General features: G+C 46.3%; 1 protein-coding gene across 1 annotated transcript in view; it reads right to left on the reverse strand.

The window, feature by feature from the left end:
- FER1L6 (fer-1 like family member 6) overlaps window positions 1-19,166 on the reverse strand; it is a 157,816-nt gene that overhangs the window by 94,848 nt on the left and 43,802 nt on the right. Inside the window, exons 16-20 of the mRNA XM_088453129.1 lie at window positions 12,566-12,666; window positions 11,024-11,114; window positions 10,588-10,704; window positions 9,179-9,331; window positions 6,698-6,881 (exon numbers count right to left, since the gene is read on the reverse strand). Of these exons, the coding sequence (XP_088309255.1) occupies window positions 6,698-6,881; window positions 9,179-9,331; window positions 10,588-10,704; window positions 11,024-11,114; window positions 12,566-12,666 (646 nt within the window). The remainder of the gene's footprint in view (window positions 1-6,697; window positions 6,882-9,178; window positions 9,332-10,587; window positions 10,705-11,023; window positions 11,115-12,565; window positions 12,667-19,166) is intronic.

The following is a 19,166-nucleotide window of genomic DNA, read 5'->3' on the forward strand; positions in this document are numbered from 1 at the left end:
CAACACTGTAATAAAATGTGACCAGGTAGACAGGACTATTTACTGCACTTTCTGGGTGAGTAGCTTGTAATTATGTCTTGTGTCCTGCATTGATTCATAGCGGGGTTGGTCCTGAGTTGGAAAAAATCAAAACAAGTAACTTCGCACCTGGACAAACCACGGTAAAATGCAAAGAAAGTGCATACATTTATATATTTTTTTTTTTTTGCATGCAGGGGAAATTCTGTCCACTTTTGCATGCAGGGTAAATACCGGCTGCTTTTGCATGCAGTGTAAATACTGGCTGCTTTTGCATGCAGGGTAAATACCGGCTGCTTTTGCATGCAGGGTAAATACTGGCTGCTTTTGCATGCAGGGTAAATACCGGCTGCTTTTGCATGCAGGGTAAATACTGGCTGCTTTTGCATGCAGGGGAAATTCTGTCCGCTTTTGCATGCAGGGTAAATACCGGCTGCTTTTGCATGCAGGGTAAATACCGGCTGCTTTTGCATGCAGGGTAAATACTGGCTGCTTTTGCATGCAGGGTAAATACTGGCTCCTTTTGCATGCAGGGTAAATACCGGCTGCTTTTGCATGCAGGGTAAATACCAGCTGCTTTTGCATGCAGGGTAAATACTGGCTGCTTTTGCATGCAGGGGAAATTCTGTCCGCTTTTGCATGCAGGGTAAATACCGGCTGCTTTTGCATGCAGGGTAAATACTGGCTGCTTTTGCATGCAGGGTAAATACCGGCTGCTTTTGCATGCAGGGTAAATACCGGCTGCTTTTGCATGCAGGGTAAATACTGGCTGCTTTTGCATGCAGGGTAAATACTGGCTGCTTTTGCATGCAGGGTAAATACCGGCTGCTTTTGCTTTAGGGGCATATCCAATTGGGCACGAGGTTTAGTGAAGTAAAAAATCTTGCGCTCCTCGTGGCCAATTTTGGATTACCGTGGGCATACGCACTCCCGATACCCGAAGTCCCCAATAAAAAAAAATGATCGCAGGGTTTTCAGCTCTGAAAACCCTGCGTCAAGTAAAAAAAAAACACACACACACTTGCCAGGGGGTCTCCGCGGCTCCCAGTGGCCCACCCTCCATCTTCTCACTGGGGAGGGGGCTGGTGGGAGTCCCGGTGGCTGTTGGGAGGCTCCATGGACTGGTGGGAGGAGCGAGGGCACAAACAAAAACTCACTCATACTCACAGTGCAGTCACGTTCCCTGCTCCGGCCCCAAACATGCGTCATGACACTCAACACGCCCCCCACTATGCCGGAATGGATGCCTCCAGATTGTTGGCAACTATGCTGCAAAGCTCTTCCCTAGTTTTGATCTGTGTGTCCCAATGTGCGAAGAGTGAGACGTTCATTGTCAGTGTTGATGCTGAAATACCGCTTGGTGCATCTTTAGGCGCCGCCATCGGTCGCACCATTGTATGGGTGGTTCAGAGTCTTTTTACACAACCGCCTTCACCGACACTCCCATAAGACACAACATCTCACCCCCCTGTTACCTCCCAGTCACCATCCAGGAATACCCCTCACATTGCTGCTACCATGTGTGCAAATCTGCACTGCGTCTCTGCACGCGCAAAATCAAGACACATGAGCGGTGCGACTCAGCTGCATGCGCAGATGAAAAACATTGCTCCACTGTGTCCGATATCACCGCTGCGTCCGACTCAGAATCAGACCCATAGTGTCTACTGTATATAACGTCCCCCAGTGGTAACCGGCAGAGATTTGCTCATACAATTGCACAGCGCCCTGGCAGAGGAAATCTGTGTGCAAGTGGCATATTTTACCATTTCTATGACTAAGGATGCCAGCCACCCCCCTTCTCAATACAACCTCATCAATATCAATGTCATTTTCAAGTCCTACTACGAAACCTTTCATTTACACCCAGGGCACCCAGGTAGCTGACCACCTATCTGCTTTGTATCACTACCTATCTTCCTGCACTCTACCCTACTTAAACTCTTTAACCTCTAATTCCTTAGGTGCCTCTATTATTACGCCACGCGTATTAGCCAAATGTTGGTGTGGCACTCAACTCCACATACCGTACTAAGCGATGGGTTGACCTGGAGACTGATTTGGTTGACACAAGCCCCATCTCACATATGCCTTGGTTCAAATCTAAATACCGGGCTTGCCTTGTCCGAATGGTTCCATCTGTAGAGCTGACCTTATCTATTTGTCAACTCTAACCTAAAATTGATGGATTATCAATCTTAACTCCAATTTGGAATCATCCTTTCATTCCACCCGGTTAACAAGCTGACATGGCCCTCACGTGGTTCCCGACTGGTGTCACCTGCTGTCACCACATCATGGCCAAAATTGTCCCACGCTCATTCCAGGACATTCAGCCAAAGTTTGGTATACCACGCACACAATTTTACCAATAGCTTCAAATTCGCCAATTTGTTAGTTCCTCGTTCCCTTGAGCTTCTGGTAGACGTCCCATCCCCATTGAACGCTGCTGTATGCACCATCCTACAGACAAAAGATTTATTTCCCACCTGTAATATTCTGTTCTGGCTCCATTACCTCCTTCCCTCTTCCCTCACATACTTCCTTGGGAAGGTGACTTGGGTCACACCTTAGGACCAGACGCCTGGAATATTATCAGCTCTAACACGCTTAAATCCTCTATAAGCATTACTGTCAAGGAAAGTACTTACTCCTTTGTACATGGTCCCAGAACGCTTCATAAACTGTACCCCCTCACTTCTAACCTTTGTTGGCAAGTACAGTAGGTATCTTTTTACATAAATGGTGAAATTGACCCCTAAAATTTCACCTATATATAGTGAAATGGTCCCAATAAAATTGTCTCTTATTAGATCCATAGTGTAATCACTCATAACGAGCCTTACTGGTCACTCTGTACCCCTCTCCTCACTTCCTCTGTTACTATGCGTACTCGTCCTACAGAAGTCTAATAAGCTTCTCCTTCACATTGCATTGCGCAAATTGCTCCATGTTGGAAAACCAGAATTCCCAGATGGACTATAGCATAAACCAACTTATTAATACAATGACCAAATTCCCCACTACCTGGGACCACTGGTACTCATTGTATAATGTTCCTCCTCCAGACATAACTTCAATTGCCCCTGGGTCTTATGAGGGCTTTCTCTCTACTGACCCCGGCCTGCTTCATTTCCACCCCCCCTATCCTCAGCTCCACAGAAATATTCCTTTCTCCTGTTGCTCACATCCCCCTACGTCACCTGCTACACATTCCCCTACCTGTCTACATTCTGGTTGTTCCTTAACATTTGTATTTTGATATAATTTTAGCTATATGTCAGTCACTGACATTTGTGTATCAGTTATTCCTTTGGTAAATGTGTCCTAGTTCTTTTTCCTAGTATCTGTATATATGTATGTATTTTCTCTGAACTCATTGATGCTTTTTTTCCTCTTTTGAACAGTGACACGTGTTATTATTCTACACCATAAATAGAGAGATTTAAATGCTAGACTTTCCTACGCTTACAATGGGAAGCATGTTGCACCTTCCAGTAGCACTGTGGTGGCATTTATAGGCACACTACAAGAAATCTAGTAAATAGCCTCAAACATATCCCTGTGACACAGACAGCACTAATGCCCAGTCACTAACGGATCAGTATTTTGGATACAGGCATTACAAAACAACATGATTATTTTATTTTGTTTTATTTTTTGTAGGCTAGGGCTACAGTAGAAGCAGCGGGAGACTGGCAATGGACCCCACACAATCTATCTGATTGTGACCTGGCTTTATGCTACAGCCAGGACTACCCAGACTAAACTACAGTCACTTTAGTTCTGACCCTGGGAACTCCCTTCTTGTGGATTAAGCTGCGTCTGTCACATAGAAGCTGTACTCCATCCATCAGGGTGCTTTTTAAACTTATTTGTATGTTAGCTCCACCTACTTTGACATGCTCCGCCTACTGTCACTGTGTGCCATTGGATGTTGCATTATACCTGCCTACCACCATGTGGCTAGGACTAATTGTGTGCTAAACCCGCCTACTTCTTTGTTGGCTCCGCCCATCATCGATTTGGCCTGGTCCACATGAGGCCATTTGTGAAAATGTTTCCAATACCACCTATGGTTCCCTGAGTGAGTGGTGTGGGCCCCAACGCTTTACACTGCCCTGAATATTAATGGACTTTTTAGCTGGATTCTTTTTTACGTAAGCCCAAAAAGTTTAAGATTAACAATGTAAATTACTAGCGACAGTGTACTTTTATGTGCTTATTTCTACAGCTTCCTAAACTATATCTTGTACTGACCCTGCAGCTGTTACTTACAGAAAAGCTTCTGATAAATGTGCTTAATAAAGTATAGTAAACCACAGGGTCAGTGCGCTATAATACTAATGGCTGTTGGAAGTATTACTGTAATATAATATTTATGCTATTTTTTTTTTTAAGTTCTCTGCTGCTCTGCACAGTTTGAACCATAAAAAGAGACGACCGCTTACATTTTATTAACTATGAACAGTATCTTATTATTTATACTGAGAGTCAAGTGGCCAGAGCATGCTGAGACTTGTAGTTCTCTGGCACCTGGAGTGCCATAGGTAACCCATGCTATTACATAATGCAAGTAAACTTTTTAAGGAAACTCATGCGGCTAGCCTGTTCATTCATAACACAGAGGCTCCCTACAGAGAACTGCTTGTAATTACACAATACATGCAAGTACTTAACAGCGATCAAAAACTAATATAAAATACATAGGTTTTAGCAATTAAACAGCACGACCATTGTATGAACTTTTTCACTATTCTGTCATAACTTCATAAAGAGGACCTTGCAAGCTGCTACAAGTCTTCGCTCGCATTGGCAGAAGAGCATCAGATCAATAGCTTATGGGGAGGAATAGCAGATTCTATGGAAAATAAACCTTTAAGGGTCTTCAAAATGCTTTACTGATGTAAGCATATAGGCCCTCATTCAGAGCCGTACGGTCTGAGCAGAGCGCACGCTCTGAATGAGGGCCGTCCTCCATAACTATGGAGCGTCCTCCTGGACGCTCGTATAGCTGTGGGTCACCACCCACAGCCTATACGAGCGTGCAGTTTGATGGCCGCGATGGTCTTGAACATCGCGACCATCGAAACTGCGAGCCGGAGCCTGCGGATGAGGTTTTCAACCGCAAGGCCCGGAGTGATTTTGGCTTTATCAGAGCCAAAATCACTCCCACTGACATCACTAGTGATGTCAGTGGGCCGGCTTCTGACGGTAGGCGTTCCCTTAGGAACGCCCCCGTCAGGGAGGCATGCCCCCGGCACGCCCACCAAAGTCCTTCGCTCGTCGCGTCTGGCGCATGCGCACGACGGAGCTCCCTCCGTCGTGCGCATGCTCAGTGCAGAACATCGACCCACTTGCGAGCGGACAGCCGCTCGCGAGTGGGTCTGAATCAGGCCCATAGTCTACTCCAAATATATGAATCTTTGGATGAAATCCTGAGGGATAAACACTTAATACTACAGTGCAGCACCCGGCTCCTGTCACTGAGGGGGAGTCTGCACCTTGGTGTCACCCCTCGGCGGGTGACACCCAGGTGCGGCCTGCATCCCCCTTGTGATGCCACTGATTCCAGCACATCTTGTGGCAGACACTCGTCATCTTGATAAAGGTGCTGCAGTGCGCCGAATCGCATTGCAGGAGTGTCGAGCGTATTGGGGTACGACGTCTTATCCATATCTACCATACAATTTGCATAAATGCCCGGGCTCCATCTTCTGCAGTGCTGTGATGTGCTATATTTTACAGCTGGAACAATCTGATGGCTGTGTCCTCTGACACAGCAGCGGATCACAGATGCCGTCAACAGGCGTCTGTGCTGAGTACATAATGGCAGTGGCTGTGCAATGGGGTACAGCTCGGAATCAGGGCCAATGTCCCTTTTGTTTGGTTACCAAGACTGTCTGATCCATGACCCGACCATCGTCCAGCCAGCTCCATGCTGTGAATGGAGATCGCTTCCATACATTATACAGTATACGGCGGTGATCTCCCTCATCCGCAAAACGCCTCATCTCCACTGATCGTGCAGCGTGTGGCCAGCTGTACTCAGCTAAGTGCAATGAGATTATAATTAGTGCTATTCATGTTAGGTGCTCACTTTGATGTATTCGATGGTCACTTTTATTACAGTGCAGTTCTGAGTACAGAATGGGGATGTAATCTTTAGGTCGACATTTACAATGTGGACATACATAATTCAGCAGCTATGATGTCGAGTCGACCTTAGTGATAGGGGAAGAATACGTACCGGAACGTTAGAGGATCAGAGGTCTGAACCAGAAGTGACGGTCATCGGTCACATGACTGCCAGGACCTGGAAGCTGCGCTGGAGCCGCTGCAGCCGTCAGGAGCTGGTACTGTAAGTGGCCGCTGAGCTATTGGGGGGTAGGGGAGGGATGGGGTACCGGGGACGATATGTCAACATTCTAACATGTCCCACCTTCCATCAGTGCCTACATGATGAATATGGACATTCTCATGTCAACACTACAACCTACAGAATGTATTCTACAGCAGAGTGTAATACAGCAGAAGACGTACATATAAGCCATACACAGCGTACAAAAGTTTAGCGGTCACCCATCTCTAGATGTTTAAATATCGTCTTATAACAGTGCAACATATCTGAAGTGGATATCCATTCAGCTACAAAGTAATAAGATGGGCACGTTCTTACTCTTATAGACAAGGTTGCCAGGCGCGGCAGGACCGTGCTGTCCGCTGGAAGCTGGATGGGTTTCAATCTCATGCCCTATCGGCAAATTTTCAAAGATGGCATGTGAGTACTTGCTGGAACCCAGCCACAAGAAGACATCCACCTTAGCCTGGATATTCCACCCGGGACCTCGCTTTCCTGGGAGCTGCGGATAGAACATGGAACCGCTGTAACATAACTTTCTAATACGTTTCTCGCATTGTTTCCTGTCTTCCAATAAAAGTAGCCAATTCCAGGACAGACACGGGGCCTCATTCAGAGGCGGTCGTAAGATGCAAGCGGTCGCTCTGAATCAGGGCGGCCGCTTGCATCCTGAACGGCCTCCTCCATGTCGGTCGTCAGGCTGTGGGTTTCCACCCACAGCTCTAACGACCGACAAGGGTGATGGTCGCGATGGTCAAGACCATCGCGACAATCGGGGCTTAAGACCAGACCCTAGGGTAGGGTCTGGGCACTCCTAAGCCCCAGGGAGCTTCCTGCTCTGATCGAGCAGGAAGCTCCCCACTGACATCACTGATGATGTCAGTGGGGCCGCCCCCAAACGGCAGGCGTTCCCGTCGGGAACGCCTCCGTTTGGCCGGGCACGCCCCTGGCCCGCCCAGCAAACGGAGCAAGCTGTCACTCAACATCGACAGCTCGCCCCGTCTGCTACGAGACCCCTAACGACGGAGCGCCCGTCGTTAGCCGGGTCACGTGCATGCGCACAACGGAGCCGGCTCCATCGTGCGCATGCACTGTGGGGCAACATTGAGTCGGTCGCGAGCGCTCAGCGCTCACGACCGACTCTGGATAAGCTCCACTGTCCTCATGCATTAACCACCAGCCAATCAGATTCTATGCTCCTTCTCTATATTAGCACACAGGAGCCTACAATATTTATTACAGCCCTGAAAATGAACATTCCTTGTTATCAGCACATATCAGTACAAGAAGACATTTATATTCAGGGCAATTTATCAAATGTTTCTTGCCGGGACAGTGGCACCAACGACAGCCCAGATTGTAAAATAAAAATTGTAAAGTAATAGCACTACTACTGCTGGGTTCTGACTTGCCTTGGCCAATGCGCTGGCACAGTGCAAGGTGGCGGATGAAAAATCTACAATATTGTCAACTGTAGACTGGCGCCATCTCAAGATGGAGGACCAAACTCCAAAATGATTTATTTTTGGAGCTTGTTGCACTAGAAAAAAGGCCAATCCCATTTAAAAAAATAAATAAAAAAATATAGAGTCTGCGGTAATCTGTATTATTTAGCTGAAGGCAGCCAATAGCTTTGTTTTCTCCTGCATTCAGCTTTTGTTAAATAGTATTCAATGGCACCGAAGCGGGTACTGATTACCCAGCGTTACTTTAGCTTCCCTGTGTCACCAGCATTTGGCTTTCAGGGTGCCTGGAACAGCAGAGATCCTCCGAGTGTTCTGCTCTTTCCTGGTCCTGGCGGCATAGTGACATCACAAATTCGGGGGGGGGGGGGGGGGGACACAGACTGGATTTTTGCCCTGCTTATGGCCCTGCGGGGATGATTTTTTCCCCCCCCTCCACCATAAGCAATTCCATCTCGGCTTGTAATCCGCAAATAGTTGTGCAGAGCATTTACACGCAGACTCTTGTTATACATGAGGCCAGTGTCGGACTGGGACATGAAGGGCCCACCGGGAGAATGAAGTGATAGGGGCCTATATTTAGGGGTGTGACCAGCCTCTAAAGGGGGGGTGGCCAGCCTCCACAGAGGCTTGGCTAACCATTAGAGAGTGCATGGACTGGGCTCCTTAAAATTGTATATATAGTGAATTCTGCTAGTGCATGCATGATAATGTACCAGATTAATAACTGGAATGCATTGTAGAAAATACACCATAGTCCTGTGCAGTATAATGTAACATATGTATAATGTATAGTTCATGTGCAGTCTAGAACCTAATCACTAGAGGAGGGGGTGGGCCTACAGGCAGTGGAGCCCACCGGGGGATTCCCTTGTATCCCTGTGGGCCAGTCCAACCCTGCATAAGGCGCAATGAAGAGCACTTTGCATGTGCATACTCTTTTTTTGTCTTTTTTAATCCAAGGATAGACATCATATTCACATTGACTCTCCCTCCACACCACAGAAACAGTGAGGTTAGATCGTCTTTAATCATCAGAACTTCTCAGCTGGGTACAAAAGGTGACAGGAAGACACATCACATTATAGACACTGAAGTCTATTATAACTTAATATGTCCAACGCTCCTTTAAAATGTAATGATCTGTGTCCTTTAAGCTCCTATAAAGCTAAGAAAGAAATGTGGATACGAGTGTGACACACTGGCTTCTTAATTAGTATACTCCACATTGCGGACGTTAATCAGTGTCACAATTATTAATGCGCAGAACACGCGGCAAAGGTTAGATGTTTAATTGTGCGTCTCAGGAGAAGATCTCCTGATGAGAGCTACTTACCTTGAAGAAGAGAGTTTTAATCTTTGCACAGTGGTGACCTTTCTCTTCGGGCACCGGGGAGTACAGGACGTCTCTGGCCGGAATCCGGGCATACGCAACTCGTTTGTTGTTACTGAGAAGCCAAATAAAGACATCGGGCACAGTGTGCTGGGGCTGCAATGCAAAGTGTAACAGAACAACTTCAACACTGTTCTGTGAGATATTAGATAACATTGAATTTTACTCATGCACCAAGCTCTGCAAAGGAAAATAGTGGCCAAAACCTGGACAGGTGATAAGATACAGTAGAATCATCCCGAGCCTCACAATCACCTTTGGAACTGCAGAAAACCGCCAGCTACTGAGCTCCATTGGGGCAAATTCACACAATTGGGTAGTGTGCAGTATAAGTGACATGGCAATGCATTCAGGAGCAAATGTTGGTGCACACTCTCCATTGACAATCTTACCCATTGGCCTCACTCATTCACCGCCTGTAGAGTCAGAAACTGGCGACATCAGTGACGGTTCCAGAAGTAAACGGGAAGGAGTCCCAGGGATGGGTACCGGATGCTGGCGCTCAAAATACCGGCAGTCAGAATCCTGACGCCGGCATCCTAACAGGGTTAGGATACCGACACATGTCGGTAGGTATCTTAACCCTCCCCCTCTCCCTACTCTAACCCTCCCCTCCTGGGGCCTAAACCTAACCTCCCCCCCTAGTGCCTAAACTTAACCTGCCCCTGCACGCACCCTAAACCTAACCCTCCCCCCTTAGTGCCTACCCCCAACCGTCCCGCTAGTGCCTAACCCTCCCCCTAACCCCACTACTTCGGGATTCCAGCGGTGGGGATGCTGGCACCGGGATTCTGAAAGGTGTCGGGACTCTGGCGCCGGTATTCTGAGCACCGGAATCCCCGCAGTCGAGATATTGACAGCATCCCATGGGAAGAGTCCCTAGGACCGGTCTGATATATGGGGATGGTTTTCTCGGGTAGAAACTACAATGGTGGAAATACCGCACTGCAGCGTTCGAAACACAAGTTCATTTTTATAATCACTCTTTCAGTGTTATACCAGAACTGCAATGGCGGGAACGATTTCCCTTTTTTTAAATTCTAGAATGCCGCTGAATCGGATTCCTCCATCTTGCTCCATACTGGCGTTAGGAAAGAATAGGCGGCTAAGTAGCGTTAAAGCAGGGTACATAACAAAAAATTACACCAAACAAACTCAAACCCGAAACGTAAGCGATAAATGGGTATTATAAATTGAGCTACAGTACATAAAGAATCAACATCAGAATTCACCTCTTATAAGCAATGACATCAGAACTCAGTTTGTATAGCAGAGTTTCTACATATATTTAAATGACTTGTGTATTATACACAGTACACAAGGAAAAGACTGCGAGAAGTAATATAACCCACCTCATCCACCAGAAATTTGATCCTGTCCACAAAGCTCTGCATTTCCCTCATCATATCGTTCACCGACATCTTCTTCTTCTGTTGTATGATTGATTTCGCTTGACTTGAGATCCCTTCCTGAAATCACACAAATGATGTGTTACAGAACAAGGTCAGACTCCCTGTAGCTCTTCTATTATTGAGACGCCGATGGAGAAAGATCTCTCTACCTATGAAGACACCTCATCTTCGAGGACAATTTGTACATATCAACTATAACTCAGGAAAACCTTATAAGTCTTATAAAATTGCTTGACCCACTTTAACACAGTCATGGTAAAGCTTGGTGACTTACCAATACCTATATAATTGTACATCAGGTCAATATAAATATTTAACCTGTATAATTTCTTATTATAGGCAGCATAGGAAATAGTAGCAATGGCCTGTGTCTTACCAGTTCCTGCTTGCACAGCGTTACCCTCTTCTTATCCAGGGCGGTTGTGTTCGCCATCTTGATTTTTTTATCAGCTGCAGAGATGAAATTCCTGAGAACGAGAAATTGCAGATTTGAATGTGAGGGGGACGTTTTGGGCCTGATTAAGAGTAGCAATTTGGGGAACAGCCAGAAACACAGGGTAGGTGGAATGGTATGCAGTCGGGATGCCGACGGTGTAAATGCCGACCGTTGGCATCCCGACTGTCTAATCCCGGCAAGGGTCTAATGACAGGCATCGAAAGTCCAGACGCCTCTCATTTTACCATCCCGATCGAAGACAAGCCGGGCGCCGACAGCCGCGCTCGGGGGGGGGGTTGGGTTAGGTGCTCGTGGGGGGACTTAGCGTTAGGCACCCCCCAGGAGGGGAAGGCTAGGGGAAGGGAGGGTTAGGGTTAGGCCCCCCCGGGGGGAGGTTAGGGTTAGGCACGCCCCCCGGGAGACTTAGGTTTAGGCTGCAGGGAAGGGGGGGCTAGTGTTAGGCACCCCTAAGGGAGGGTTAGGGGGGTGATTAGGTTAGTAAATAGGGAAATACTTACCTGTTGGGATTAGAACTGCCGGTCTTCCAGCGTCGGCATTAGAACCGCCAGGCATGCATGTGGCGGTAAATCATACCGATCCCAGGTGGAATAATGAATTGCTTAAGGATTCTTTGGGACATTCAGTGACATCAAAATATTGGCCTTTACCTTAAGTGTTAATTTCACTGATAATTTGAATAATACTTTGTTCTTATAGATCTTATACCAATAAACAGATCATTATAAGGGCGTAACTACTGTACCTTAGGTGCAGCGGGTGCAGGTAATTTGGGGCCCACAGTCTTCTTCGTCTGTCCCATGTTGATTTTGCCATTGGGCAGTACACAGGGCCCTTACATACACTATGTAGACAAAAGTGATTGGACACGAGCGCGTTTCAGCTGGTTTGGGATGGGTCCACTAGTTGTAACGCATGCTCACATTAATTCTGAGAAGTATAGAGATGTTCTGTATAATTCTGACACAATGTAGGGAACAATGTGTTCCCTACATTGTGTCATTTCTACAGAAACAACTAATGTTTTTTTCAGGCCGACAATGCCACCTGTCATGTTTCCAGGGCAATACTGGACTGGTATACAGATAATTTGGTAGCCCGGATGGACTGGCCAGCTCAGAGTCCAGCTCTTAACCCCTTTGAGAACCTCTGGGATGAATTGGAGCAATGGGTGTGTTCTAGGCCTACTCGACCTTCTCCAGTGTCACAGTTGGTCACTGTACAAAAGGCGGAATGACGAAACATACCCCCTGCTGCTGTCCAGGAACTTGTGGACAGTTTGCCAAGAAGGGTGTCTGCAGTAATCACTGCATGTGGTGGACCTACACAGTACTGACGTCAATAACATCTCAGTGATCTATTTGCTGTCAGTGTCCAATCACTTTTGTCTACATAGTGTATGTTGCTATGGGGGCACAGATGACTAGCTATGCCCCTGGATAATAACATTATAATACATAGTACCTGCTTTGGCTGATAAAGTCTGTAAGAACGTCCCTCATCTTTTCTTCGGGAGCAAAATCAGAAATCTTGATGAGCTCTTTCATCTGCTCTAAGCCATTCTCCTAGAAAGTAAGGATTGTTAGACTTACCCAGCAGAGAGACGTGACTTACAGGTCATTTCTTTTATAATTATTTGTAGCTCTGAATGGAGTATAAAACCCTTATTTGTTCTAGTAACCCATCCTACTCATTGGAACTTTAAGGGGGGTTTTGTTTTGTGTTTCTTAGCCACATTTGCTTACAAATGCTACAAGGAGAGTATACATGCCAGAAGACAAACTGGGTTATGTAGTGCACTAGCTGAGTCACTGCCGTTGGTGCTGTTGTGCTGTGTCCCTTAAATCTACAGTTTTTTCAATTGCTGTCTCCAATTAACATCTGTCTGTCCTGACCTCTGTCTCACACCTGATCATTTACTTGGATTCCTGATGACAACCTACAAGTTATCTGATGGCCATTGGAGTCTAATTCATTATCTATTATAATAATAGATAATAATCTGTATACTTTTGTGTGTAACTCACAATCGATGAGATGAAAACCTTAATCCTCTCACTCATTACCTCCTCTGTCAACTACTGCAACTTGTTCTTCCCTGGCCATCCCCTCCTTCTAAAGAGGGCAGCAAGGGAAGAGCAGAGGAAAGACTGACAATCCTGCTTCTTCCTCCCCTCTCTCAGCCAAATCCTACACTGGCTGCCCAATCCCCACATAATTCAATTTGAACTCTTGACCCTCACTTACAAAGTCCTCAGTCTATCCTCTCCATATACATCTCCAACCTCATGTCACTCCACACTCCCTCCCGTCCTATATTCTCTGCCAAGGAGACATGCCTTAACTCTAGAAAGATAAAGTCATCTCATTCCCGCCTCCATAACTTCTCCTGTGTTGCCACACAGATTTGGAACTTATTCCCACCCCAATCAGATTCTCCCCCAACCTCAACTCAAATGTTTCCTCAAAACTTTCTCCCTGACTGACCCACCCTCCCTACTCCCACGTCTTCCCATATGCATCACTCTCACTTGTAACTCCTTGCCCACCCTTCTGTTTTGCCAATCTTCACATGCAGGGTCCTCCAACCTTTCGTTTTCTCACCTGCTCCCATCTCGCCTATCTTTGTGTGCTTCACCCACTGTAATTTTCTCAATGTCACTTCTTACACACCCTGAGTATTCTGTATTATGCCTTTATCCCTCCTGCTGCCGTGCTGTACTAGCTGTTATGTATTAAGTGTTGTTTATTTGTCTGTTGTCCTCAAAGAGGGAGATGTATCAAACTTTGGAGAGAGATAAAGTGGAGAAGTTGACGAAAGCAACTAATCAGCTTCTAACTGTCGATTATCTAGTACAGTCTCTGAAATGACAGTTACAGTAGAAGCGGATTGGCTGCTTTGAGCAAATTTTAAACTTTATCACTCTCCAAGACTTGATACATCTCCCTCTAAGGGGAGTATTCAATTAGCCGCGATAATTTCGCCGCCGTCGGCAGAATCTACTTTCCGCCTTCATCACGTGTTTTGGATGCGGAAACTTATCGGGCACGCCCTCGCTATTCGCCCTATTCTATTCCAAAGGACGCGAAAACGGAACCCGGCGAAACGCAAACAGGCGAAAAGTGTTGTCAGATTTGGGGAAATCAGCCTGACACCCCCCAAAAGATGCACTAACCTTGGGGATCAATGTAGCTGTCCCCGAATAGCCCTACTGAAGCTATTTGGGGTACTTAAATGCTCTCAGTAGCTGCTAATTAGCATCTTTGCACAAGTGGTGAAGAATAGCATTTAGCAATTTTTTGGGGAGAAAATAACTAGTCCCAGTAAATTTGGGGTACATGAAAATGGGTGCAAGGCATGGTTAAAAATTGCAAAAGTGAAGGTTTAAAAAACGTGAAAAACGCATCTTCAGCAAACACCTGCAATTAGAAAAAACACCTCCCCCCCATACTTGCAGACCCCCCCAAAGTCTATTTCACTAGTTTTTAAGTTTGTACCCCAACTTTGTACTTTTTCACCCCATTTTTCAAAGTCATTTTTTGGGGTGTTCCTCCTTTTTTTTTAGTTTTTTTCTTTTTGACGCAGTTATGCTTTGGGGGGCTGTCCCAAGGGTGCAGAGTGGTTTCCCGACGTTTGCACCCCAAAACCGCAATTCTGCACTTTTTTTCACCACCTATTCATAGGCGAATCTTTTTCGCCTATTACATTGCATTGCGTTTTCGCGTACGCGAAAACTATTTGGAATTGAATACGGCGATACTTTTCCGCCTGGCGAAATGATGTCACCCGCGATATTTTTCCACGGAAAACGGCTTTTCGTGTCTAATTGAATACGGCCCTAAGTCCCTGTTGATGCTCTGCACCCATTGTACAGTGCTGTAGATTTAATAATAATAATAATAATAAACCTCCCACCATCTACTACTGTCCTACTGCTCCTTGTCAGTGCCCGCAGCTCTTCTTACAGGGGTGGGTCGCCGTTGTAGAGACATAGGGCCTGATTCAGACCCACTCGCGAGCGGCTGTCCGCTCGCAAGTGGGTCGATGTTCTGGACTGAGCATGCGCACGACGGAGGGAGCTCCGTCGTGCGCATGCGCCAGACGCGACGAGCGAAGGAAAGTCCTTCGCTCGTTGTGTCTGATCAAAGGGGGCGTGCTGTCGATGTTGATTGACAGCACGCTCCTTTGGTAGGCGTGCCGGGGGCGTGCCTCCCTGACGGGGGCGTTCCCACGGGAACGCCTCCCGTCAGAAGCCGGCCCACTGACATCACTAGTGATGTCAGTGGGAGTGATTTTGGCTCTGATAGAGCCAAAATCACTCCGGAGCTTGCGGTTGAAAACCTCAACCGCAGGCTCCGGGTCGCAGTTTCGATGGTCACGATGGTGAAGACCATCGCGGCCATCAAACTGCACGCTCGTATAGCCTGTGGGTGGTGACCCACAGCTATACGAGCGTCCAGGAGGACGCTCCATTTTCATGGAGGCCGGCCCTCATTCAGAGCGTGCGCTCTGCTCAGAGCGTACGGCTCTGAATGAGGGCCATAGTGCTACCTAGCAGAGTGATTAGCATACTAGGCAGTCTAATTAGCGTACTAGTCAGACTGATCAGCATATTCAGTGCTCATCCAAACAGAAAAGGTAGGAAAAAACATTCTTGAATTTTAAAATTTAATTTCTGTAATTATTTAGTTCACATTTATTAAATGCCTGCTTTCCATGTGAAAATAAGAATGTGAATATCTGCATAATGAGTTGCTCCTAACGAAGCACATTGTAACGTGACAGCAGTACAGTTGTGCAGTAAAATAGCAATCACAGCATTTACAGTAGAAAATAAAATCCCATTTAATGTCCAGGCATTGGAGTATCAGATAACGGTTCCATTCATTATAATAGATGGTCCCTAAGTTGTTCCTGATCATGGTAATGGCAGCTGCGTTACTGAACATCTGCTTGTTATATGTGTTATAGATAGTACATGCCTAAGGTCCTAAGAGCCCTGCGGCACAGGGGCAGTTTATTAAATAGTTTGCTTTTTCTCAATTTATTGCTGTGGTATTCAAAATGGTTCCAATTAAACCAGTATAATTACTTGAGCTATTAATCACATTCAGCTATTATTTATACTGGAATAAAAGCATGAAAATGTTAACGAGCTTTATAAGACGTTCGGGAGAAAATATATTTTAGTGCGGAAACAGCAGAATGATACATACAAGATTAGAACCCTGGGCTTCCTGATAATTCCTTCACAATACATTGTTCCAGAAAAATGTAGACACTGCCTTCTGTCCACCATCAGTGCCTTCATAAATATGGGACCAGATTGTAGTTTGTACTGTACATTTTACATAATGAGAGAAAACTGTAATTAGATCCCATGTCTACCACGTCTACCACTGGGGACAGGCTTCATGTTCTAAGCCTGCTGAAGCTTGCAAAATGAATGCAGAACTTTTTGTTTTACATTGGAACAGTTTTTTGCAGGTAGTCAGGTTGCTATCATAGCAGCAGAGTCCATTACTTCAATCTGTGAGACATGCCCATGCAGTTCCAGCAGTGGAATCGGTACGACATACCGCCGGACCTAAGCCCGGCGGATGAAATACCGATGCCGGAGGTCCGGCAGATGAAGATCCCGACCGCGCCTGGTAAGTATCCTAACCCTCCCCTCTCCCCCCTTAACCCTAACCCACCCTTAGGGGTGCCTAACCCTAACCTCCCCCCCTAGTGCCTACTAACCCTAACCCCCCCCAGGGGGCCAAAACCTAACCTCCCCCCTTTCTGCACCCTAACCACCAGGTAAATACATGATACAACCATTGTAGTGGGAAGTTAGATCAGTCATTATGTTAATAAGTTCAGCCCTTTATCTTATGACCGCTTAATGGTGGTTATTCAGAGGCATGAAGGGCGTGGCCAGTAGAGGAGGCGTGGCCAGGGGGCGAGGCCTCTGCGTCACTTTTGTATTGTCAGATTTCACATCATTTTCTTACCCCTCTAATAATGGGCCCCATTTACAAACGAAGTATAACCCCTTTAGCGCTCGCTAAAGGGGTTATACCATTTTGCTGTATTTACCATTTTGCTGACTGGGGCGGTACACCTGTCAAACCGTAACGCAGGTGTCCTAAGGCGAGCTCAGGGAGGACAAAAACCTCCCGTGGATGGCGAGAGCGATGCGGGCCCCATTGCCGGCAATGGAGACCCGGCGGTGCCTTTCCGACTTCAACGAAGCCTTCCAAGCACTGCTGGGTCTCCCTGTCATGCACCCAGCAGCCCAGCAGAGGACCTCGTCGAGGACGAGGATTCCGCTGGACTTCACGGGACCTCGCCGGGGGGGGTAAGTATTACTAAATACCAGTGGAATTTTCGTTTGTATCACAGTGATACTAAACAAAAATTGCCGCTGGTATTTAACTTCGTTTGTAAATGGGGCCCACTGACGGGAAAATGCCTTTATGGGGTCAGACTCCCAAATATACCCCCCACTTAGCTATCTTAGCCCAGCCATCCCTGTGTGACATGGTCTGATGCTTTAGGAGGAGTAACAGAGGTGGGGGAAGAAATGGGGTGCAGCTCTCTGATAACCCCACCTCTCTATTTATATTTGCTTTAACAATAAAAAGATGAAGCACAGTAGCTTTCCCTGGAATAGCCCCGTCCCTACCCTGAATGTGAGGAAAGATTACACTGACGGTGAGGCCTGGGCTGTATAATTCTCTCATTTTCTAAATGTCAAGTGATGTTATTTACTGCCACAGGAATAATATGCTCTTTCCGCTGTTTGCTATTCAGCTAAACAAATGCAGAAAATGAAATGGAAATCATGTACATATAATAAGGGTAACCGGCAGAACACTTAGGCAGTGACCATCTATGTATCACAGACAGACTCGAGGGAAAGGCTTATGGATTAGTTCAATCAAACAATAATCTTATACTAACACGGAGCAGGCTTGAAATATTATAATGCTTTTATGTTCAGTAATTATTACCTCTTTTATATACAATAACTTTTTCTAGAGTCTGCCAGTGTCCAGCTGCTATCCTTATTATAATTATATGGCCACTTGCAGCCAGGTAGTTGGTCCTCCTCTCCTGTAGGATTACCGCCCATCCAGGGTTTGCCCTGGACACATGGGATATGTCTGGGGGGCTTGGCAATCACGGCGTATAGTGTCCAGGAAACCTCACTTCACATATCGCCTGCTGCTCCGCCTCCACACGCAGCCTGCCTACTCTGATTGGTCCTTCCGGCCTTCCAGTCAGCCACACCCTGACTCACTGCAGTCAGGGTGTGGCTGACTGGCAAAGCGCTGTGCGTTGCAGAACTAGTAGTACCACAGTGGTGGCACTTGGATTCGGCTACAATACACCCAGCTGGTTTGGTGACACTGTCGGTCACATTGTAAACCTATTATATTATATTATCATTATTTACATTAACAGTTTCTTATATAGCACAGCACATTCCGTTGCGCTTTACAATTTCAAACAACATTAATAGAACAAAACTGGGTTGTAAGAGACAGACATAAAGGTAAGAGGGCCCTGCTCGCAAGCTTACAATCTATAGGGAAATAGGTGTTGATACACAAGGGTAGGTGCTACATATTGCAAATTGGTCCAGCTCGATTGCAGATGTTCTTGGTGGGCTGTATGATCCAGTCACACTGGAAAGTTGGCCTAGGGTTAGGAGGATGTGAAACTGAAGAAAGAGAAAATGTGATATGTGTTTACTATAAGAAGGGAGTTAGATAGGGAAGCTATAAAGGTTATGTAGGTGATTCTGGAGCTGGTATAAGGACTCTGGCATTACTGGTATATATAGTGGCATGAGGGGGCTCTTGTGTATATAAAGCAGCATGAGTGGTCTCTGGCATATAAAGGTGCATGACATGAGTTGGCACAGAACTGATCGCATATAAAGAGGCATGAAGGGACTCATGGCATATGAGAGGCTCTGATATATAAAAGGGCACGAGGGGGGGAGGGGGTTGAGAGATAAATAACAATAATAATGTTATTTATATAGCACTTTTCTCTTAATAGGACTCAGAC

Source organism: Taudactylus pleione, unplaced genomic scaffold, assembly GCF_031769625.1.
Source record: "Taudactylus pleione unplaced genomic scaffold, aTauple2 ptg000571l, whole genome shotgun sequence".
NCBI classification, from domain to species: domain Eukaryota; kingdom Metazoa; phylum Chordata; class Amphibia; order Anura; family Myobatrachidae; genus Taudactylus; species Taudactylus pleione.